The sequence below is a fragment of the Ursus maritimus genome, unplaced genomic scaffold, assembly GCF_017311325.1.
Source record: "Ursus maritimus isolate PB19 unplaced genomic scaffold, ASM1731132v1 scaffold_9, whole genome shotgun sequence".
NCBI classification, from domain to species: Eukaryota; Metazoa; Chordata; class Mammalia; order Carnivora; family Ursidae; genus Ursus; species Ursus maritimus.
The window spans coordinates 21,423,379-21,447,845 of NW_024427107.1; the positions used below are offsets into that span (position 1 = coordinate 21,423,379).

The window sequence follows — 24,467 nt, forward strand, 5'->3', positions numbered from 1 at the left end:
TGTGCTTCCTGGAGCTGATCATTTAATTTTTCTGAGACCCAGTTTCCCCATTGGGAAAAAAAAGAAGAAACCAGCTGGATAATAAATGTGAGATAGGCGTGTAAAGTCTACAAGCTCAACAAGGGTACAGTATGTTTATTACCATTTCAATACATTCTGCGCTACTCATCTTCTGCCAGTCTGTTCCTCTAAATACATTTCGTGGATCGCCAGCCTTTTTGCCTATCGTTTCCCTAAACGATGATGCTGTTTCCACATCTCCCTCTCTGCTACCTGCAACAACAAAACACTGCTGTCCTATTGCCCGCTCCCTTCTCGGAATCCCCAAACAAGCCGAAGCTCTTATTGATGGAGTGCCTGTAAGTATTTTTCTAGATGGTTTACACAGCAGTGCTGTGATTGCTTTCATTTTCTAGATGGGAAGATTAAGACCGAGCAAGTGAGACTCTGAGGTGTAAGGGTCTTTCCTGAGGCCACAGAACAAGGGAGTTGATGGAGCGCCTGTAAGTATTTTTCTAGATGGTTTACACTGTTCCCCCAGCAGTGCTGTGATTGCTTTCATTTTCTAGATGGGAAGATTAAGACCGAGCAAGTGAGACTCTGAGGTGTAAGGGTCTTTCCTGAGGCCACAGAACAAGGGAGGTCGGTCCACAGCTGGCGGTGGCAGGTCAGCCTTGTGCTCGGAGAGCAGTGATGTGTGCTCATTCACTGCATTCCCCTTCACAGGTCTGCAGAAAAGGAAGGCCACGTTCAATAAGGTAGCAGGAACACACATTTCAGTGCCTGCCAGTTAGGAGGAAGGGCCAGTGAAAGGGAAAGACAACTATCGAGATAAGGACAAAGGAATGAATGAAGGAGGATCTTTCAGCCGGACCGCCCTCTGACAGTCAAAAGCACTGTCTTTTTGAAACAAAAAACTAAAGGCAAAAAAAAAAAAAAGCTTTTTGTTTATTTTGAGAGTTTGGATTCTGTGTCATTCCACGGTATCTTAAAGTTCTGCTTGGAACCATGAATTATTTCATCATTTTGGTCTAACTCGGCATTGATATCCCAAGAAGAAAGTAAAACCCGGAAACCGTGGTCTGGGATTGAACTGGCCACTCATGACTCTGCGGCACACCCGTCACACAGCTTTCCGGCACTGCTCAGCTGCGGTGGAAAGTATGCTTTGGGTTTCACTCAGTTATCAAATAGTTCTTCACTGAGAACCATAGTTGCTACAGCCCCCTGTCCACCAAAACTCCCTCTCGGTTTCTTCCTGGGCACACAGCTAGGCTACATACGCTTCCCAGCCTCCTCCACACTGGGCCATGGAAGCAGAGGTGTGCCCCTTCTAAGCCTGGTCCGTGCAGCCTCCCATTCATGGTCCCCCCATTTTTTCACCCTGTGGGTTAGAAAGCCAATGACAGTGATCACAGAGGCCTCAGAAGCTAGATGGTGAGATGGCACAACCATGGTCTGCACTACCAAACCTTGCCCAAACCAAGCGACCTAGAAGATCTACTCGAGGCCACTAAGAAAGAGATCAATTTCTATTGTCATCACGTATCGGGCCTATTTGTTACAGCCACGGCACCTACCCTAACAAACTCAAGTGTTGGCTTGTCTCGGACACCCAGACACAGACACACAATTCCTGCACTGGGTTTACGGTCTAGTTGGCCACAGTGTGCGTGTCACTGAATTGTCCTGATGTCCCAAAAGCAGCAGCAAAATGAATCACCCCAAAGTTCAGAGCATGACCTAGAGTAGAGGCGGGCCTGCCTGTTCCTCCAAAGGGAAAGACAAAGAGTTTAGGCTTTGCGGTCCACATAAAGTCTCTGATACATCTTCTTCTTTTTCATAACCTTTAAAAATTTAAATAACATTCTTAGCTTGAAAGCCCTACAAAAACAAGCCATAAACCAGATTTGGCCTACGGAATATGGTCTGTCAATTCCTGGCCTAGACTCTTAGTCTTGATTTTTAAAATCCAACAGAAGAAAAATATTTCACGATGTATGAAAATTACATGAAATTCAAATTTAGGAACTATAAGTAAAGTTTTATTGGAATACAGATGCATTTATTCATTGGCCTATTGTCTGTGGCTGCTTTTGCACTCCTGGGGCAGAGGTCAGCAGTTATGAAGGCATATGGCCCATAAAGCCTTTATTTTTGGTAAAGGGTCAGCTAATAAATACTTCCCAGCCTCTGGTCCGGAGCTTCCTAAAGAGGGATTGTTCTGTTTAAGTAACCAGATCCTCTACAATCCAAGGAGGACACTGTGTGCCTGGCTACTTTGGTGCCTTGCCAAGAATGCAGCGTCTATACCAGCCGCCACAGAAGAGGACCATCCCTCAAAAGATTTTGGAGTTTAGCGTTTTGCTCTGAAACAGGGTAAGAACAGCAACCTTTACTGGTTAACGGGAGTGTTCGAATAAAATTGGCTCCTCAACTGCTGTCAGTTTCTTCTCTGCTCAGTGTCCCAAATGATTACAGTATATACTCACTAGGGAGGCTTAGTTGACTTATTTATTTTTTGAACAATATTAAAATTCCTTATATGAAGTTGAAATCCATGACCACATTTTTTTTTTTTCCAGTTAGACTTAAGTCATTTATTTCTATGGTGGCCAGTACAAAACTTACTACTTATGTTTATGATCACACTTTCTCTGTCACTTAAAGGTTTAACACTCATGCAAACAGAACACTCATTTCCAGTCACCAGCACCCTACGAACGGAAGCCATATTTTATCACAATTTTTCATGATCATGCATTTGCGATGTTTTATGGAGCATCTGACAAAGGTAACGACCTGATCAGCAATGTCTAACACATCTGTATGCCAGGGTGTTTTCTTTACACCTTCTCAGTGTGGGAAACTGGACCAAAACCCCCATGACTGAAACCTGTAGATCCTGAGGCATAATCTCCTGATGCTGGCGCTTAGACGGGGCTATATTTTAAAAGCTCCGCAAGTAATTCTGAGGGGCTTCCCATAATCAGCACCTCAGCCTTACGAGGTCACAGGAGTGTGTGTGGCCCATGGCCTCCCTTTGTAAATGTTTTGAATGACTTCTCTTTTTTTTTTCCTGTTTCAAGTTTTAATTTAAATTCTAGTTAGTCAACATACAGCGTAGTACTGGTTTCAGGTGTAGAATGTAGTGATTCGTTTTTTAAAATATTTTTATTTTTTACTTTTGCATCGACACAGATGGAACTGGAGGGGATTATGCTAAGTGAAATAAGTCAAGCAGAGAGAGACAATTATCATATGGTTTCACTCCTATGTGGAACATAAGGAATAGTGCAGAGGACCACGGGAGAAGGGAGGGAAAACTGAATGGGAAGAAATCACGGAGGGAGACAAACCAGGAGAGACTCTGGACTCCGGGAACCAAACTGAGGGTTACAGAAGGGAGAGGAGTTGGGGAATGGGGTAATTGGGTGATGGGTATTAAGGAGGCATGTGTGGTGATGAGCACTCGGTGTTATATGCAACTAATAAATTGTTGAACACTACGTCAAAAACTAATGATGTATTATATGCTGGCTAATTGAACATAATAATATAAATAAATAGATAGATAAGTAAATAAATAAATAAAATAAAAAATAAAACCACTTAGTTGATTTAAATTCACACTGGTGACTAGCATCCTTCTAGAAGTCTCGTGTTTTATAAGACAAATGTTTACACAGCAGATACAACACCAATCAGTGACATATGCTGTTTTCATTATGGGGTTATTTTTATTAATAAGACATAGTACTGGGCCCTTTAAATTCAGGACACAGCTTAGATCTTTCTTCTCCTGGCTTTACCAAGATATATCTGACACAACTGAATTCTTAAAACAATTTGGCAAGTCAAGTTGCCAGTTTTATGGATGAAGAAACTGGAACTCAGTGTGAATAAACAGTTTACCCAGGGTCAAAGAACTGAAAAGTCAGAGCTTGGGTTTGAGTCTAGAGCTATATGAATTCAAATCTGATGCCTTCTATCTCACCAAAGGTGGGTCTCATACTGGTACTTCATAAATTTAAAGACACTCCCACATATTACTCCCTGGCCACTATGCCAGATTCAAGGTTTTGTTTTGTTGGTGGTTTTGTGTTTCATGGTTTTTTGGAAGTCAAGGTTCAACTACATTAAAATAAAATTAGTATTTATTTTATGCCATTTATTTGGTCTCTAACCCCTTCCAAGCCTGAGTTTCCTTATCTGTAAAATGGACTTGGTAATAGCAGTTTCAGAACACTAATGTTGAATTAAATAAGTATTGGGCACATAGGAAATTGTTAATAAGTACGGCCTATAGTTAAAAATGCTAAGCTTTATGTTGTCTCAAGTGTTCATGTTTAAGTTTTTGTGTAAAATGAAGAGTGAGGATCAATATCTTTAGGACCTGTTCTAGCCCAAATCCATATGAGACACAGGTGTGAAGCAACAATAAAATGAAGTATTGAAACAATGAAGCCACTGGCTATAGGTATCTTGGGGAGTCCTCCCACAAGAGGGGAACCACGCTTGGAACATCAGCACAATACTTAACTGGAAATATAAGTTTGGGGTATATGGTTTGATATTAACAATAGGATTATATTGTCTAATTTAAAAAGGCATTCAATGGAGAAAAGATCAAGATCAGTTTTCTTCAGCAAAATTGGGGGATATGGATTAGTTTGAAAGCAACTTTTAAAAATGCATTAAGCAAAAAAAGCTAGGACAGACATTATTAACAAGAACCTAATTTATGATAACATACCCATGGACTTCATTTTCCTGCTAATATGTTCTTTCTTTTCTCTTCCCCAGCCAGACCTGTCATGTACCTAGCACCCTTTTTGTTCCCATCACCTTTGTTATAAAACACTTCCTTATAATGCCCAACATGCCTGCTTCCCACAGCTAGGATTACGTGGAAGGTTGGACATTCTCGAACTTTTTTGTACATATTGCTGTAACATGCCCTAATTTTGCATTATATCAACCAGATCCTGTATCCCCTTACTGAATGGCCTACTCATTGAGTTGACTAAGCTACTGTGACTAAGCTACTTCTCAAGTATCTGGTTCCCATAGAGACAGAACAGCTATCACATTGTCAGGCATTCATTTCTTTATATGCCCGTAGAGTAAGGCCCAACCACATGCTTCCTTAACAATGTCAGGGGCACCACCAAAACTATGCTCCAAGAAAGAAGGCTTGCCCTTCAACTGCTTTAAGATTTCTCTCCTTCGTGAAAGGAATGAAAGGGAGGCAAGGTGCTCAGATCAGCTTGCCTATTATTATTGTTTGGAAGAATCCTTGTTGAACCACACATTTTTACAAGGCATGATTATCAGATTTGAGAGCAAATTCTTCCTGACTCTAAAGTTCTCTAATAAAAAGAACATTAAGCAAGCTTCCTTGCATGCTTCAGGCTACATCCAACATCCTCAGCCATGTGTCTTCGGAAGGGATGCCTCATGGCATCGAGACAACAGGTGTTCAGCCCAAAGGAGGTGTTCACAAACATTTAAGATGAAATCACACTAAGAGTGTCTGAGGACCTTCTGATTCTCAGCTGTGTACTGTCAATGCTAAACCTGTTATCTGAAGGCCTGTCCATTCCCGTGTGTCCCAGGCTCACCTTCCATCCACATTCCTGCCTGGTCCAAATGGATGTCTTCCTCATCTCAACAAATACACGACTAGCCTCCCAGCTGCTTAGGATGAAAACCTAGGAATGTTTTTTTCACTCCCCTCTATTACTGCCCACCAGTCCAAATCAAATCCTTTGCAAATCCTATTTCTCTACTTGCCATAGAATCCAGAATCCAGTGAGTTCTCACCATCTCTACTGCTGGTACATCAGGTCACCCCTAAGACCCCCCTTCTGTTCCCCACCCTCTTTCCCCACCATTGGTTCTCCACACACAGCCAAAAATAATCTAAAAATCTAAATCAGATCTTGTCATGTCCTCCCTTGAAGTCCTCCAATGATCTTCTATGGCATGTGCAATGAGACTGACCCTCTTGACATGGCGTGTACTTGCCCTCATCCCAGCCTACATCTCGACTCTGCATCTGCAGTACTGAGCTCGGCCACACTCACCTCTGTATCCCTCAAATATCAAACCCTTTCCTGCTTCCGTGCTCACTGCTTCCTCTGCTTAGAACTCTCTTTCCCCTGATGGTCACATTATCAACCAGCCTCTTTTATTCTGACCTCGGGTTCAAAGTCATGCTCAGCAAGACCTTCCCCAATCACGCCTTCTGAGGTTACTTTCTCCCCAACCCCTGTCAATTTATAAATGAATGGTTAACGTATATTTAAATATTTCAGATCACCCATACTAAAGAATATATACATTTGGTTTTGGAAATTACAGGAGATAAAACTTTTTATCACATGCTCTAGTATGAGAAAACTAAACAAACTAACAAAATACTATTTGATAAAGCCTCAAAATACTAATGGTTGACATTTTAAAAATAAAATTTGTGGTACTTGTAGTGTTTTATTTAGATATTATTGAGGATCTGAATGAAAAACCCTAAGCTGCCAGTGGTTTCTAGGTTAGGTGTGAATTCCATGTGCAAACCAATGATTTATGGCCAGGGACTGACATGAGGTCATTAGGTCATGGGTTGCTCACCACCTCGCCTGAAACTGGCCCCTTTCAGTGGTAAACAGAGCCCTGATCAAGACAATTCTCTTTGCATCAATCTGGCCCTTAGTGAGAAAGCTTTCAAAGACTCGACACTTTCTGGATGGTTTTCAAATGCTGGTGTTCTAAGTGCATGATCTTTTCAATGTTTTGTACCTTACGAGTTAGTTGTAGGGATGTTAAAATGGTTAAGAAGATCTTTGGGATTCTTCCTACTAATTACACACTGATATTTCAGCTATTAATCATTAGTTTCTTAAGGAGTAGTTTTGTGGAAATACTAGTATTTACAGAAGGAGGAATACAAAAAACACCACAGCTAATATTTACTGCATCCTTATTATGTGCTAGCCACAGAGTAGAGACTTTCTTTGAATGAGTCTATGGCTTTATTTTTTCTTTCTTAATAATGCATTGTACTTTTGTTCACTGTCTTCTTCTCACAGAAAATCTAACAATAAGAAGGGGTGTTTTGTGTTTTACAGATATCTTATTTCTGAACAGAAATCCAAAGGGTGGAATAGTCTAGAATATTCCTGCTCTTACAAATGTGCATTTTTTCTGGCCTATTTTGGGGGGTTAGGTGTAACTTCAGGGTTATGAGAAGGAAAGCTGCATTGTGAAGCTCAACTGATAATTCCTCAACTTTCACTGCCAACTATACCTACACGGCAGGCACTCAATTTATATTTATTGAAAGAATAGGTGCCTGGATAAAATGTGTAACGAGAGCATGCATTTTGGGGGTATCAATATTAACATTTAATTGTAATAAACATCTGGAGTCACCAAGACACAGAATTGAGTTCCACGGCTCTGAACCAATAGCTTCAATGATGTAAGACTTATGATTTCTTTAAAGATTAAAAAAATGAAAAATACCATATTCATAGGATAACTTCAGAAATTACCTATAGCCACTTTAAATAACACGTTTTTTGTGTGGGAAAATTTTATGAAACCCCCAAGGAATAGATCAAAAAGAATTTCCAAGGTTTTTGAGAAGCCCAAAAGCAGAATATTAAGGCTGAATTTCTACTCATAGGAGATAGTCCCTAATATTCTTTTTTATCTACCACACAAGGTAAGTATTGTAACAACTCAAACATGGAGGTATTTGTCCAATTGCCATCCAGAGGCCTAATTTTAGATACCATTCACATAAATTTAGCCGCATGGCAAAGGGATTTATAAAGACATTCATAATCGGTGTTCTGAAAATAAATACTGATACTGCTAATCCCTGATGACAATAACATGTACAATACTTGCTCCACTGAATATGTTGTGAATAGAAAAAGTAAAAGAATGGCGCAAATAAAAAATACCAAGTATCATTCTATGTCTCCTATATGTTAATATTTTATCCTAGAATAGTATCCAAACACTTGCATTCATCAGGGTCTGAAATAAGAATGAATTTAATTGCATAAAGTTTATCTCATTTTTAAGGCCTAAAAAAAAACCCTCCTTTTGTTCATTTATATGTTTTTGCCTTACATATATATATATTTGACTATATCAATAAATTAAGTTTTATTCCCTTTCCTACTTTAGATTTATTATTTAAAGTTAAACCACATTCCCATCTGGACAAAAAACTCAGTTCGAGGCATATTTACTCTAAAGAAATTAAGAACTGATGTCTCTGGTACTCACCCTCCCATATCTGTTGGCGTAGGACCCAGTAAGCAAGGAATGGAAAACGATGATTGTCTCATCCAAGTCCCAGATGAACACCCTCTACGAAGGAAGAACGGAATTAATATGTCTTTCCCTTGGTTGGGAAACCTGGTACTCAGTTAACTTCAACATAAATAAGCAGCCTTGAAATAGAAGACAAAAGAAAAATCTGAATTTACTATGTTTTTAAAATACAACTGTTCCAAAGAGTATCCCCCAGCTTTTCTCCAGAGTAGAGCCTCAGGTGAGGTACAGGAAGATAATTACATTAGTGACATCAGTACAAACATGGGCAAGAAATAATAATATACGTCCTTTCAACTTCTGAAGTAGATTCTCAGTTCACTATTCTGAAAAAATGAACAATGAGCTAAAACTAGTCTGTATATAACTTCTTGAGACAGAGAGGGGCCAATCAATTAAAACTCTTTCTGTTTGTCTTACCTCTCCTCTCTGCTATTAAGAAGTGTTTAAATAGTGAACCTTATGTTTTATTTTTTAATCGAAGTACTAAAAAACTGTACATAAAACCTAAAACTTCACATCATCTCTTCACCTTATATTACCTTTGAACTGTTATCACATGGATGCGTTACGTACGACTCCTGCCTGGTTTTCTTCAGATTGTAGATAGTTAACAACTTAAACAGACACATCACATATGCTCTTGACACACTTGGGGTATTTGGAATCGGATTTAAAGGAATTCACTTCAAAAATACCTTTGAGATACCACAGAGGCCTCCCAAGCCTACTTGTCCCCTCTTTCCCTTCCACTCATACCAGTATATATTCATACACATAGGTTCTGCTGGGAAATTTCCATCTTTCCAGCCAAAATAATCATGTTTTTCACCCTCAGATTTCACTGGGCAAAACCCAGGAACTTAATTGCAGTGGATTCAAGGCTGTGAAATCTACCCTTCAAGGTTTTATTTATCCCTCCTGCTTTTAAACTCCACCAAAACAGGTCTCATAAGATGACTACTATTTCAGTTTAGAACATCTCAGTTTTCGTTTCTTGATATATATGTGTGTGTCTTTAATTTTCAAAGTGGATTTTAGTAAGCGTTTTTAGTACACTTACTTAATTAAAACGGCAATGATATAGACCAGTATAAGCGAATTTTGTTCAAGCAAATTATATAATTTACTACATTAGAGAGAACTAACCAGATGTTTTACATGTAATTAAAATGGCAGAGAAAACAGATGTAATTATTTTTACCTACAAGTAATATGAAAAAGAAAAAAAAATAATTTACTTACGATATAGAGAAGAAAGCAGTAATGAAAGTATTTGGGCATCTTATGATGGCCATTTACATTGCAGATGTATAGAACCACCCTTAATTACCAAGATACCTTGTTATTTACTAGGGCATTGGCAATGACATACCTCGAGATCAGAATCCGGGGGAGGTGAAGGATTATTGTTTCTTCGGCCCCGTCCACGTGACTTCCCATCTGAACCTCGACGCAATCGATCCGAATCTGAGTCTTTAATGGGTGTTGATGGGCTGTGGATTGTACCGTACTCTGTAGAAATATAGGAAAGTCTTTCATCTTTTGGTTCTATTACCATGGTGTCAAGATCAACCTTGTTTCAATTCATGGGGAAGTTTGAAGAGTAAAACACATTTCATTCTGTTCATTTTCATTACTGTTCACTTCCATTGATAAATAATTTATGAGATATTTGATTCCAAGAATCCATTCTTTTGAAAGAAAGTGTGATTAGAAATGGATAAAATTTAATTGATAGTGGAAGATAGCAGGCTGTAGGAAGCTGCCTAGTTTTTCTCTGTGGTTCTCCATGAGGAGACAAAGCTCCTCCATCCCCACTTCCAGAGTATGTGTCTTTCTTTCATTCCGCAAACAGTGCCTGGTCATACTGAGACAAGGGTTCACTCATGTGCATTACCAGCCACTCTTGTGCTTATGAAAAGGCTTCTGGTTCACAAAAAGAAAAGAAAAATCAACTCTGGGGCAGGAAAAAATGAATCACCAGGCAGATTCTTCTTTGAATATTTCAAAATCTCCTTTTTCTCCCTCATTTTATGTGAGAACGAGGGAGTGGCAAGATAAGGAAGAACAGATATATGGGTAATACCCATATTCTGTACAGCAGTCATCACAGATTCTTACTGTATCTTAGTCTCTGAGCCAAAAATCCCAAACAGACAACACATTAAAATTGCTCACTTGGGTAACTCAGAGAAATCACAGAAATAATTGTATAGAACCTACAAAATAAAGAACCACCTCCAACCATCTAGAGGAATGGCTGAGTAGGGATTGTGGAGTTGGGGTGGGGGGACTCTTACCCTGCTTCCAAGATGAACAAAACCCCTTATAGTTTCTTCTTTTCTCCAGTTCATGCGTCAGACAATTTCTACCTCCCCAAACTCTTTGCCAGATTTCTCTACTACATATGGGTTGGAATCTCTCAAGCTGGTATAAGGAATGATAATTCTCATTGAGATATTGTTGATACTACATTTCACCAAACAGAAAAGTATTGAGGACAGGTGACTATCTGGTAGCTTTCGTTAATATACTATGATCCTCAACTGTACCCAGAAGGCCAGCCACAGTATTACCTCCAAGTTTAAGGCTTAAGCCTTAGGAGTTTGGGTGGATAGGAATGGACTCCGATAGAGTAAATTCCATTTCTAAATCACATGGAACAATCTTATACCTCCTGTTTAACTTTAAAATCTAAACATATTCCTATCACTGTTAGATGAGATTTTGCATGTCCTTCCTCTGCCATAGGAAACAAGACAGCAAACTTCCTCATATACACCTGTCATGTGGTCCTTGTACCCAGAAACCACCATGATAACTTACAAGCCTATTAGTTAATTATGGCCAGAAAGTCCAAAACAGCTCCACTCACTATGTCAGCTTATGTAGTTCCGTAGGATGCATTTTTGAGCTACCCCAACTTGTAGAACTATACACTGTAGAATACAGTGCTGGCTGGTCAGTTTCATATTCTCCAAATCCACATTTGATCCTTTTCTTGCAGAGGCAGATGACTCTGGCATCCTCTCCTCAAAATGTTCCAAACCAAGCATCTGCCTTCCATGTTTCATAGGGAATTAGGAACTCCAAAGAAATACATATTTTCAAAGGAGCTCAGTGAATTCAGAGCTGTATTTTGAAGAAAAAGTCTTGACCTCCTTTCTCTTTAAAAATTCCGCAACTAGATCTCTGTGCAAACCTGGATAGCCACCATCGGAGACAGAACACATGTCTATATCTTTACCAGTTTCAAAACAGCATTTACTTTGCAACTGGCAAACTGGCATCTTTTGACTCATACTTCAAGTACTTGACTGCAAAGTCCATCTTGAATTGTGAGCTCTCCACCTTTTGAAGTTCATATTTGACAAGAAGCTAAATGATGTTAAGTAATGTATCTTATCACATTACGTCTTTTGCTTTGACTTCCAGCTAGTTTAGGGTGAATTTTGTCCTCCAAGTAGTTCATCTCACTGAGGGTTTCTTACCCTAGATTTCCTCCTATGGATTACCCATTCCTTTTAGTTCTTGGTGTATATTTCTTTATCCTTGTGTTGAAACCCAATTAAATCTTTAAATATATATTCCATCTTTTTTTTTTAAATAAAAGTGATAATTAAACTGATTACTCACTTCTGTAAGCCTGTCCCCAAAGAAACTAAGTTCAATGAGCAAAGTATACAGGTAGATTTTTAAATTATCTTATCTAAAATTTTTCCAGGTGGAAAAAAAGCCCTAAAATATGGACAATCTGATACCTCTAAATATTAAAACACACACACACACACCTTTATAGGCCTCAACTTATTAAAAGGAAGATAAAAGTTAAATGATGCAAGCTAGATTTTTTAAAAAATCTCTTCCTCTTTGTTCTATGAGGTGGGATTAAACACTTCTACTCTACTAACCAGTTTTCCTGACTCTATTCTCCTTCCTTCTATTAGTGTAAAACAACACAACAAATAATTTAATCTTCTAATCCACTGACATCTCATGTTTCATTAAAATCCTTTCCAAATTATTCAACTTTACCCCCACTGAGATAATGTGAAAATACTCAGAAGAGCATTTATTTCATTAATTAACAATGACTGCATGCCCATACTATTTCAGGCACCGTACCAGGAGCTTTAAGTATAATAATGTACCATACAAATATAGTCTTCTTGGAGCTTAAAATTCAGAGAGGAAGTCACTGATTTATGAACAAAAATAAGAGATTAGAAAACAGTATAGAAAGGGTAATGGCATGAGAAAGGTAGAGTGCTGGGAAACCACAGAGCAAGTCCACATAACTTAGATTTACAGGATTAGAAAAGCTTCCTGAAGATGGAGGACAAAGTTACCAGTAAAAAATGGAATATAAATGTTCTCCAGGCAGGCACATGAGCATGTGTGAAGGTGGAGAAAGAGAGAGAGAGAGAGAGAGAGAGAGAGAGAATGTCAAAGATTTAAAAAAAAAAAATCAATCTGCCCTGACTCTACAGAGGAAGAGGACAGAGATGAGGCTGGAGTGGCAGGCAAAGGATTCAAGAACGGAGGGATGAAGTCAAATTTACTCCTTAGATAGATAATTCTAGCTCCAGTGTGGTGTGGGTGCCGGCGGCAAGTCAAGACTGAGAAGCAGCGACCAGCCAGGGGGATAATTCAGTGAGGGCTGCTGGTAGCCCAAGCAGGTAGTAGAGATAGAGAGAGCTACAGATTTGAAGTGTCACTGAGAGGGAAAGAAGGAGGAAGCAGGAAGTCAAGGATGACGTTTATGTCAGTGGTTTAACAACAGGGAAGATGAAGGTATAAGGCATAAGGCATGGGATTTAGGAAGAAAGGATTATGGGGAAGTATACAGATGAGAATTCACCTTCAGCTTTGGATATACTGAACTTGAAGAGTCTGGTGTATTCATGATGTCCAGTAGGCTGTTAGACTGCTCTGAAGCTCAGGAAAGCAATGTGGGCTGGGTTTAGGTTTGGAAATTGATGCCATACGTAATGTAATTAAAGAAATGGGTATAATGAAGGACATGGAGGGTGAGTAGAAGGGACAGGCAGAGTAAATGGGTGGGGCATGAGGAGGAAAACCAAGGTTAGTGTGCTGTAGAGGAAAGATATGCCAGGAAGGACAGAGTGATCAATAACTTCGGATCGGCCAAGAGATAAGGTAAAGTGAAAACTGAATCCAAGAGTACTTGGAGATTTAGAGTCAATTTAAGGTCTTTGGTGCACATGGCATTTGAGGAGTACTTACGAGGTGGACTGGTGGGATAAAAATGAGACAGCAGAAGGTAGGAGAGTAAACAGGGGTTAAAACTCCCAACGTGTTACCGAAGACCCTATAATGGCCAAATTCAATAATTATATTTTAGTTCTTAATCTTATTTCACTTCTCTGTGACTGTGCTGACCACTGGCTCCTCTAAACTGCGTCCCATTAGAGTAACTTGACTTCCCTTCTGCTTCTCATCCTACCACTCACCCTATTACTTCTGTCTCTTTAGAGGCCTCTCCCTCTACCCAAAGTTTAAATGTTAGTGTTTTTGTTTTAGTGATAATCAAATTGACCTGGGACAAACTAAGGAGCTTATATCAGGATGTTAATTAATGCAATGCTTCCTTCATCAAAAGTCTTGCTAATATTAAAAAGAAAAGTTAAAGTACACAGTGTGCTTAGTGATGCAGTTGATTATATTGTGAAGCAAATGCTCATGTTATTTGGACTATTAATCAACAATTAGTGGATAGGCAGCCAGTTGGTGGACTATATCTTGAGCAGCAGTATGGGAAAATTTTCTCTATGGTCCTCTTCTCTCACTACAAGCTCTCGGCAGTTTGTAGTATTTGTAAGAGGGATTTCAACAATAACTTCCAGGTTGATGATTCTAAAGCCTCCGGATCTGTTGACCTGAATATCCCACTGTTTGTTAGACCTCACTCTCTGAATATTCCACGGGCACCACAACTAAAGTCCCAAAATGGATCATCCTCCTTCTCTCTTACTGAGTCTACTTGTGGTACCAACATCTACCCAGTTTTGCAAGCCAGAAATTCCTCATTAGCTCCATCAAATTAAGACTTAGTTTTAGGTCTTTTACCTTCTTAATACTTTTGTTCTAAATTTAGGCTCTCATCATCTCTGCTTGGATTGTTGCAACAGGCTATTTTCAAGATTACTACCCACAATCTTTCAATGACTGTCTACACCACCATCACAGAAAACTTTAAAACTCTTCAGTGCTCCCAACTTCTAATGTAGAACAGGGACAGTCTAGATTTTAGGACAATGAGCTGTGGACTCAACTGGTATGTTTCAAATCACAATCCCACTGCTTATTTGAAGTATGACTTTGGGTAAGTTATTTACCTTTTCTATGAGTCAGTTTCATCATCTGTAAAATTGGAATAAATGAGAAAATAAAACCAATAGACATGTAAAGGTAGTTAGAACCAGTGCATGGCAATAGCACTCTGTGTAGCTGCCTTGAAACAATAAGTCCCACCAAGTCCAACATCTCTCTCCCCTCCATAGTTTACCCTTCAGACAGTCACACCTAATTATCTGACTTCTCTGAACATGCCAGGTTGTTTCATGACTTTGAACATGCTGTTCCCCTTTCTTAGAATGCTTTTTCTTCATACGTACCACCCCTCCCCCGATCTGTCTGTGAAATTCCTATGAACCCCTACAAATCAAGTATCTTCTTCGTGAATTTTCTATCTAAATCTGAGTCCCTGGTTTGCATTTACAGTTATCTTTATCGTAGGGTCATACAATTTTTGCAATCATTTATGTTCACGGTGGATAATAACTTGGGTTATTTTGAGCAAATGTCCATCACTCTAGCTCTTGGAGGACAGAAGCTGGTGGTGGTCATTTTATATTCTGAGAGTGCAGTAAGAGTCCAGAGTGCCAAGTACACATTAGAAAAAACTGATGATTGAAAGAATGAGTGTTTCTCAAGTTTGGCTTTTGCTCTATTAAGTCTATGAAGATTACCTAATTATTCCTACTAGCTAGTCAAAATATTTAAAAATGAGAAATAGCTGTAATTATTTTTAAAGCTTATTTAAACATTAATGTTTACATATTCAATCATAAAATATTAAAATCTACATAAGATCATTAACATTCTACATTTGTAAGTATTACTGAAGAGTTCCATAAATCCTTCAATACTGAAAAGAAAAACAGAACTGGAACTCAGAAGATTCCATTTAGTTCCTCTTGGCACCTCTAGCCCCTCTGAGCTGAGCTCATAACTCCTATTTGAGTCTTAGGGACGTTTCCTCCATGGTTTTTAGACTCCTGGTCTGTCAAAGTGAAAACACAGCCTAGATGATTAAGTGTTAAAGTTCTATTATCTGTAATGTACAATATTTATCACATCTTCCTAGCTGTTAGCTTTTAGTCTTTCCCTCTTAAATAGTCACCTTCAGACTAATCTACACAAAATAGCATGGCAACTCCAACCCTCAGAATCCATCAGGGTTTACTGCCTACCGTACCCAGTCCAAATCCCTTATCTGGTTTTATTTCTCATGCCTTCCCAGGATCTGTTAGCTACTTTCTTATACACATCGCCAAATAGTTTTCAAAAGGATTGTATCAGTTTAAATTGTGTCAGTTAGACCACACAATGGTTATCATTGTTTTAAAGAAGTCCTTGCTATTTTATTATGTGTAGAATAGTGATTTTAATTAGGACATGTTGGAGATACAGATATCAGCTTGAAAATTATATTTCTGTTTATGAACTACCCAAATCCTTTGCAATTTTTAAATATTTCTTTACTGATTAATATTAAAGTTTTAACCTCTTTTTCATATTTGCAGACACTTTTCCATTCCTGATAGTTCCTCAAATCCTCAAATTATGCTGTTATTTCCCTAAATTATGTTTTCCTTCCCAGAAGTTTTTTATTTTTATGTAGTCCTGCACTACATAAATCACGGCCTGTTGGCCTGGTTGACTCCTTGAAGATTTAGGGATAAGCGTTCACATTTATTCTAAGTGGAGCAGAGAACTTTTGATCTAACTTTACACTCCTGGGACTATAATATGCCAGTGGTAGTTGTAAAGGAAGTAGAATCCAGGGTTCCTGCAAGCTCCCTTCTCCGTGCTTTGGGAGGACGGAAGCTCTCCTTACTCATTTCTAAGTTTAACTGAGGTGAAAGACTACTCCCCTGAAACAGAATCAAGTAACCAGACTCCGTGTGGACAGGAAGCTCTTGCCACATATATAATGATACTTGGGTTGAGGCCAGGGAAGCTACTATCTCTGGCTAGACCCTGAATCTACGCTAAGACATAGCAATTACAAAAGGAAGTGCAGAGCTTTGTGAGAAATCCTTATAAAGATTACCTGAAGTTAATGGACAGGAGGCATGGCAATCCATAGTTATACTCTACTTGCTGCTACAGGGGCTCAGATAAAAAGAATCGGGTGTTGTACTTTCCTAAAAGCAGATATTGTCATGTTTGAGACTCCAGATTTCAAGTATACGGACAGTTGCACAGGGTGAGTGTGAAGATGCCAGACAGCCGCTGACAGTGTGGTACCCCCAAACTTTGAGACTCTCAACATCAACATCCGTATATGCAAAAATCCTCTCAAAAGGGATGCATCAAGCCAAAATCAGATTGATTTTTTTTTAAAGAATTTATTTATTTATTTGACAGAGATAGAGACAGCCAGTGAGAGAGGGAACACAAGCAGGGGGAGTGGGAGAGGAAGAAGCAGGCTCATAGGGGAGGAGCCTGATGTGGGGCTCGATCCCAGAACGCCGGGATCACGCCCTGAGCCGAAGGCAGACGTTTAACCGCTGTGCCACCCAGGCGCCCCAAAAATCAGATTAATTTTGAGAGACAGAATGCAGAGAGAGTAATTCTGATGCCACAAGAAAAGGTTATTCTGATTACCCTGGCACTCCCCATGGGAGGTAGGTGCCTCGAGTTTGATGCTACCGGCCAAAAGAATCATAAACCACCATTGGGTTTATTTCTCTCCATAATTTTTACAATTGGTTTTCCTAGGAGGGAAAAAACTATTCTATGAAGGAAGTTTGATTACTTTAAGGTAAATATGGAATTGCATCTTATGCCAATGATGGGTTCTGCAATCAGTGCACAAAGTAAAAAACCACATATACTCAAAAATTGCCCAGAAATCCTCTCTCAAATGGCTACACTGTGAGGTGCAAAGGTAGTGAAACCCACTGGTGGGATAGTGGGGTACAGATCACGTAGGTACCCAGAGAGGCATGGAGCCAACTTGCCCACAATTTTTTTCTGTCTATATACTCTAATACAAAGGTCAGCAGTTGTTTTTTTTTAAGTCAGAGAGTAAAATACCTTAGGCTTTGTGAGACATATGGTCAGTTGCAATGACTTAACTCTGCCATTGTTGCACAAAAACCACCACGGACAAAATGTTAATAAAAGGGCACGATGGCAAAAATGAGCTATCGGGACTTCATCAAGATAAAAGGCTTTTGCGCAGCAAAGGAAACAAACAGTGGACAAAACCAAAACACAATCTACAGAATGGGACAAGTTATTTGCAAATGTTTTATCAGATAAAGGGTTAGCATCCAAAATTTATAAAGAACTTATCAAACTCAACACCCAAAGAACAAATAATCCACTCACAAAATTGGCAGAAGACATGAATAAGTATTTCTCCAAAGAAGACATCCAAATGGCCAAAAGACACACGAAAAAATGCTCAACACCACTCGGCATCAGGGAAAATACAAATCAAAACCACAATGAGATACCACCTCACACCAGTCAGAACGGCTAAAATTAACAAGTCAGGAAATGACAGATGTTGGCGAGGATGCAGAGAAAGGGGAACCCTCCTACACTGTTGGTGGGCATGCAAGCTGGTACAGCCACTGTGGAAAACAGTATGGAGGTTCCTCAAAAAGTTAAGAATAGAGCTACCCTATGACCCGCAATTGCACTAGTAGGTATTTACCCCAAAGATACAAATGTAGTGACCGAAAGGGGCACTTGCACCCCAATGTTTATAGCAGCAATGTCCACAACAGCCAAACTATGGAAAGAGCTCAGATGTCCATCAACAGGTAAATGGATAAAAAAGATGTGAGATACACACACACACACACACACACACACACACACACACACACTGGAATATTACTCAGCCATCAAAAGAAATGAAATCTTGCCATTTGTAATGACATGGATGGAACTAGAGGGTATTATGCTAAGTGTCTTTCTCTAATGACAATTACATGATTTCACTCATATGTGGAATTTAAGAAACAAAACAGAGGAGAATAGAGGAAGGAAGGGAAAAATAAAGCAAGATGAAAACAGAGAGGGAGACTAACCATAAGAGACTCAACCATAGCAAACAAACTGAGGGTTGCTGGAGGGGAGTGGGGTGGCAGGATGGGGTAACTGGGTAATGGGCATTAAGGAGGGCACATGATGAAATGAGCACGGGGTGTTATATGCAAATGATGAATCACTGAACTCTACCTCTGAAACCAATAATATTTTTGTTAATTAATTGAACATAAATTAAATTTAAAAAAGAAACAATAATGGAGGTGTTTCCATAAAACTATAAAACAGATTTGACTTGTGGGAGTATACAATTGTATTCATTAGGGAAATGGCGTGCTAATATGAGATTCAAGTAAGTGACTCCATTATGACTATGAGATTTAAGTGACTGTCACCTTACTTCTCTGGGTGATATTCCTTCTTCAACATTGCTGCAAACCTTAAATGTTAACATCGTGATAAAGATAATAAGTGAAACATGCTGCCAAACTAATTGGAGAACAAGGTCCAAACAAGGTGCTTATTCTTTTGGAATTGATAATAAATAGGAAAGGAATTTCATATGTACTTTTTAAAAGACCCTATCCCAGCTGGTAAGGGAGCCCAGCAACCATGATATCAAAATATATCTACCTTGCATATGCAAATAAGGTTCTGTTTTTCTCATGAACACAGTAACTTGACATGCAAAATAGATTACAGTCTCCTTGGGTTGGTAGAAACACCTTGGGAGTGATTTTGTGCTCTCATCTCTAGCGGAACGGCTCTCGGCAGGCACTCAGCCTAACGAAACTGCTGTAGGTCGGGCACTACTCCAGCTGTGTGGCCTTGGGGACACTTTCTTACCGGGCTCTTTGAAGTTCACTGAATCTGGAGGACACAATCACAAATTACACCAGCAGGCAAGCACACCAGTGACACTAGGTGATGAGCTAAGCTGTCTTCCTAAGAAAAATTCAAATGCCCCGCCATTGTCAAGCCATGCTGTTTGCTACACAGGAAAATTAGGAATTTAGGTAAAAGGTCCAATGGAAAAGCGGCAGGTAGGCCCTTCACACTGAGCGCTTAGATTTCCTGGACTTACAGTGACCTCTACTAACTGAATCTGATGAACATTCCTTCTCAGGCTCACCTCCAGCCCTCTGACGACATTTTGTAAAACAGATTCTCTTCTCCTGTAAGGCCGTCAGGGGGAAGGCCGCCTGGAATCAACCTGTATACTCAGACCTCCTCAGAGTTGAAAACTGAAATTCCTATTATTCTCAAACCTCTAGAGAAATTCCAGTGGTGGCCTAAACTTCCTGCTCGAATTCTCCCGTGTCAGAAGGCAATACCGCAGACAACTGCTCACAACGGAGCACGTGTACGTGCGCACATTCGCTCAGCCACTTGATTTTATTTCCCAATAAAAGGGCAATGAAGTTGGAAACCTTTGAAAAGGTCTTTATAGACAGCTTTAAAAACAAATCTTTGAAACAAATCATGCTTGGTTGTAAGGCCAGGCTCTGTGCATGGCTCTCTCATTTTTTGCGTTTACTCTTGCTGCCCTGGTCAACTCATCCAGGCACTGAAGTTTTAAATGGCATTTGTGATGACTCACAAATTTACGTCCTAAGTTATCCTATGGACAACAGACTTATGCATCTAACAATTTAACTGCCATTTCCCCCTGGATTTCTAACAGACATCGCAAACTTAACACGTGCTCAACAGAAATCCTGATATCTCCAACGATGCCTTCACTTCCTGCCATTTCCCCATATTAATAAGTGGCAAATGCACTTTTTTAGCTGTTTGGGCCCAGAACTGTGGTGTCATTCATGATTCCTCTCTTGTTACTCTTCAATCTATGAACAAATCCTGACAGCTCTACTTTCCAGTCTTTCTAAAGTCTGACCATGTTCACCACCTCCACCCCTAGCACCCGAGCCCAGCCAAGTTCCCTCTTCCAGGGCCACCAGAACCATCTCCTGAATGACCACCGTGCACCTTCTCGCCTTGCTTATTCTGGGTCCAACAATCAGACAGATTCTTTTTTAAATGTAATGACATCATGTCACTTTCATGCTTAAACACTTCGCAAACAAACAAAAAATCCAAAGTCTTCCCCCATGCCCACGTGCCTGCTCTGATCTGGCATCTTACCTCCCCACCCACCCCCACTCCCCACCCCAGCGGGCTCCAGCGACACTGACCTTCCTGTCGCTGCTCCATCCACCAAGCGCAGTCCCGCCTCCAGACCTGGGAACTCCTGTTTCCTTTCCCAGAACACTCTTCCCCCAGACTCAGAGGTGGCTCTATACTCAGTAATTTTGGGTCTCTGCTAAAACGTCACCCTGCCAGACTACTCCTCTGAAATAGTTTATCTGCCCTAATTCTATCTATTTTACAAACCGCTTCATCCTTCCAGGCACTTCTGACTACCAGCGGCATTTTACGTTGACTCGTGGTCTGTGTGCTCTGATAGAATATAAACTCCTTGAGGGCGCAGATTTTATTTTGTTCACTGCCGAGTACCTTGTGTCTAGAACAGTGCCTGGAATATACCAGAGGCTCCATAAACATTCATTGTTGAATGAGCTAACCACCCACACGTGGAACACCCCTGGTTCACAAGTTGCACGTGATCACGGACAATCCTTCATGCAAAATTCTATTCCACCATTCCCTTAAAGAACGTGTCACAGTTAAGTACTTATCAGTGTGCCTTCATGCTCATTCCGGAAGGAGCTGACAGGAGGGGAACTTGGGCACACTGGTTCCTGGTCCTATCTTTTGGGTTCAACTTATTTCATGCAGTGCAGAACTAGGAGTAGACCTTACCCTTCACAGGAAGAGACCACATTACGGTTGACAAGTAGAGGGGTGGATTGAACAGGGCTTCCTCTAGGCTCCGAGATTATTTCTCTCTCTCCATCTGCCTTCTCCTGCTTCACAGTCCTGACTGAACCAGTCTTGACTTTTCTCAGAGAGCTTGTCACTTCCCCAAGCCAGACCCCTTGCTTCGCAGTAATGAGGACAAAGACAGATGACACAGTCACTGATGGGCCCCTGCCTGGGGAGGTTTGGGGGCAGAGGGGAGCTGCCTGGAACAAAGGCTTAGTGGCATGGATGATGGAACCTGTACGGACTCTAAATATATGACCTCTTCCCTTTCAATGTTCGGGAAAATAACCCACCTATGGGGGGGATGGATCTTGCAAACTTTGGTCCATTTCCACATCCTCCTTAACTTACCGAACATGGAAAATTGAATAGTTAACATTTCATTGTAGCAGACAGCATAACCCACAAATTCAAAGTGTAGGATCTGAACAGGCTTGGTAACTTGTAATTTATAGAATTTATAGAATTATCCTACATGTTAGTGTTGTGATGGGGAGTGAGTTGTTCAAACTCATCTCTCTGGGCTCAGTTATCTTACTCATAAAGATGATCGCAAAGTGATCTTTTCAGCTTAAAAAGGCTTTCACTCTTTGGTGAAATTTATATATAGTTTAAGTTTGTTCTGACAGAAGTGATAGCACTGATGAGCCCATTTAAAAGGGTCCATTTCTCCAGCCCTGAATAAATATCCCATCTCTATCCTCTGTCCCTCACCCATTTACATCTTTCAGTGCTGAGGATAAATTTCACCCCTTTTGTTAGGTTTTTTCTCCAAATACTTTATATAAGAAATCTCTGTTCTTCTATTCTTCCGGAACACTTTGCTGTTTCTTCTAGCATGGGCATTTTTTAAATACAACACTTATTAGGTTTGGCTACTCTCATAAATGCTCCTTGAGGATAGGGAATAACCCTCTTGCTCCCTGTATCCCTGCAGAACCTAAGACAACTTTGTAATGAAGAGTTGCTCAATGAATAGCTGATAGAATGTTGAAGAACATCTTCAAACCCTCATTCATATTTGAAAGTAGAAGAAACTGTGCTTTCTGCCTTTCCTTCAATTAGGGAACAGGGTAATGAAATTTAATAGCAAGATTAAGGAATAAGTCTTAAGAGAAATGTGCTTCCTCGATAACCTTTATCAATATTAAAAGTGAGTCAAGGGAGGTAATTAGATGAACAAATGTACTAAAACAGATGCTTTAGGGAAAACATTAAATGGGAAACTGGAAAGCAAAGAGACTCCACAGAAAGAATATTCTTAGAATACTTAAAGGGAGAACATTTAAAATGTCATCAGGCATGGAAAAGAAAATAAACTGCACAAGTGGAAAACAATGTCAGTGGTAGAGAAAGTGAATTCTTACGTTCAGGAGCCATTTTGTAATTGGCAACATGCTTTTCTATATAAATTAGCTGGATTAAAAAAAATAAGAAGCCTATTAGACACAGAAGTTTGGCTTTGAGCAAAGAGAAGATGGGCAGGTGTGTGCTCTTGAGAGGCTTTAATTATGAGAATCTTGGAGAGGTTTTTGTGTACATATTAACCAAAATGGTGACGTCTAAAAACAGAGTTATAATGTAAAATTTAGAAAATAAGTGCTTCCTGAATATGGAGTGGATAAGGTAAATCTATTTTCTCACTCTTGTTCTTGTTGAATAAGACATTTTATTCTTAATTGTATTTTCTGGATAATTTATATCCTACCTCTCTCTAAAATGGGTTTAAGATAACACACCAAATATGTATACAATACCTATTCAGCAATTTTTTAAAAAATGAACAAATACATTAGAAAAAAAACAAAACAAAACATTGAAGTGGGAAAGGTAAACTAAAGCCAGGAGACAGAGTGATCAGCACAGGTCTGCTTGTCCTCAGGTCTGCAGTCAAAATCATAGAGTTCTATGACTCAGGGGTGCATATAATGAGACATATCAATTTTTCTACAGAAACATAGGGATTTCTACCACAGAGATGAGACAGAAATGCTTCACAAGACTGCTCACTGAGAGGATGTTGTGGGATGCCAGGAACATGCCCTCATTGTGAATAAAACAGCAGGTTTCATACAATTCTGACTTCTCAGGCGGACCATACTAGACTCCATAGGGCCAACTCAGTACTTAGATTGCAGAGCACTGGGGTGGGGTACCTTGTTTACTCTAAGGGTAAACTTGAAAACATCTAGAAAAATGAGGCATTATGTGCCCTTCTGGTAGGTGACAGAAGTGAGTGTCTCCTTGATTGTTAAGAAGCAATGAGGTAGAAGGTTATACTCATGAGTTACTTGAAGTTGAGCTATTCTTGGTTGCTCAGTTGAGTGGAGACCAATACACCTTACTAAGTTACCTGTGCTGAGAAGAGAAAGGATATTCTCTAACAAAAATGAAGGGACCTCATCAGGGAAGATTCCCATGTGGACGTTCACAGCCACAAGGGAAGGCTCATGATAGTTCTCAAAAAGCTGCTTGGGATTCTTATAGACCTACGAAGTAACAGGCCATCAAGACTTCAAAATTACATGCCACAGAGGGTAACCATGATAATCTTATACTGGGAGATTTTTTAAGTGGGAATTGTCACTGTCTGGGCCAAACAAACAAACCCCCAAAAGCTCAGCAAGGTCTTGAATAAATTATTATATATTACATATATTATATTATCTTATATTCTCAGCGAATATTACCTTATCAAAGAGGAGAAGACTTAAAATAAAGGAATCTTAACAACTTTATCAGCTGTAGAACTCTCCCATAGAAACTTGTAAAATAAACACAAGTAGACTTCTTGGCTAGTGTTATAGGATTAACCAGAATTCAGAGATTGATAAATATTATTTGAACTAATTTTAGAGAATTGCTTTGACTTCTCTATCTATATTCTATAACCATTACTTCCTTTTCACACT

The 24,467-nt window shown here is 39.6% G+C and overlaps 1 protein-coding gene across 7 annotated transcripts in view; it reads right to left on the minus strand.

The window, feature by feature from the left end:
• EYA1 (EYA transcriptional coactivator and phosphatase 1) overlaps positions 1-24,467 on the minus strand; it is a 160,174-nt gene that overhangs the window by 69,260 nt on the left and 66,447 nt on the right. For all 7 annotated transcript variants that reach the window (XM_040626132.1, XM_040626131.1, XM_008710789.2 and 4 more), the window contains 2 exons: positions 9,728-9,867; positions 8,305-8,388 (listed from right to left, as the gene is read on the minus strand). In XM_040626132.1, the coding sequence (XP_040482066.1) occupies positions 8,305-8,388; positions 9,728-9,867 (224 nt within the window). The remainder of the gene's footprint in view (positions 1-8,304; positions 8,389-9,727; positions 9,868-24,467) is intronic.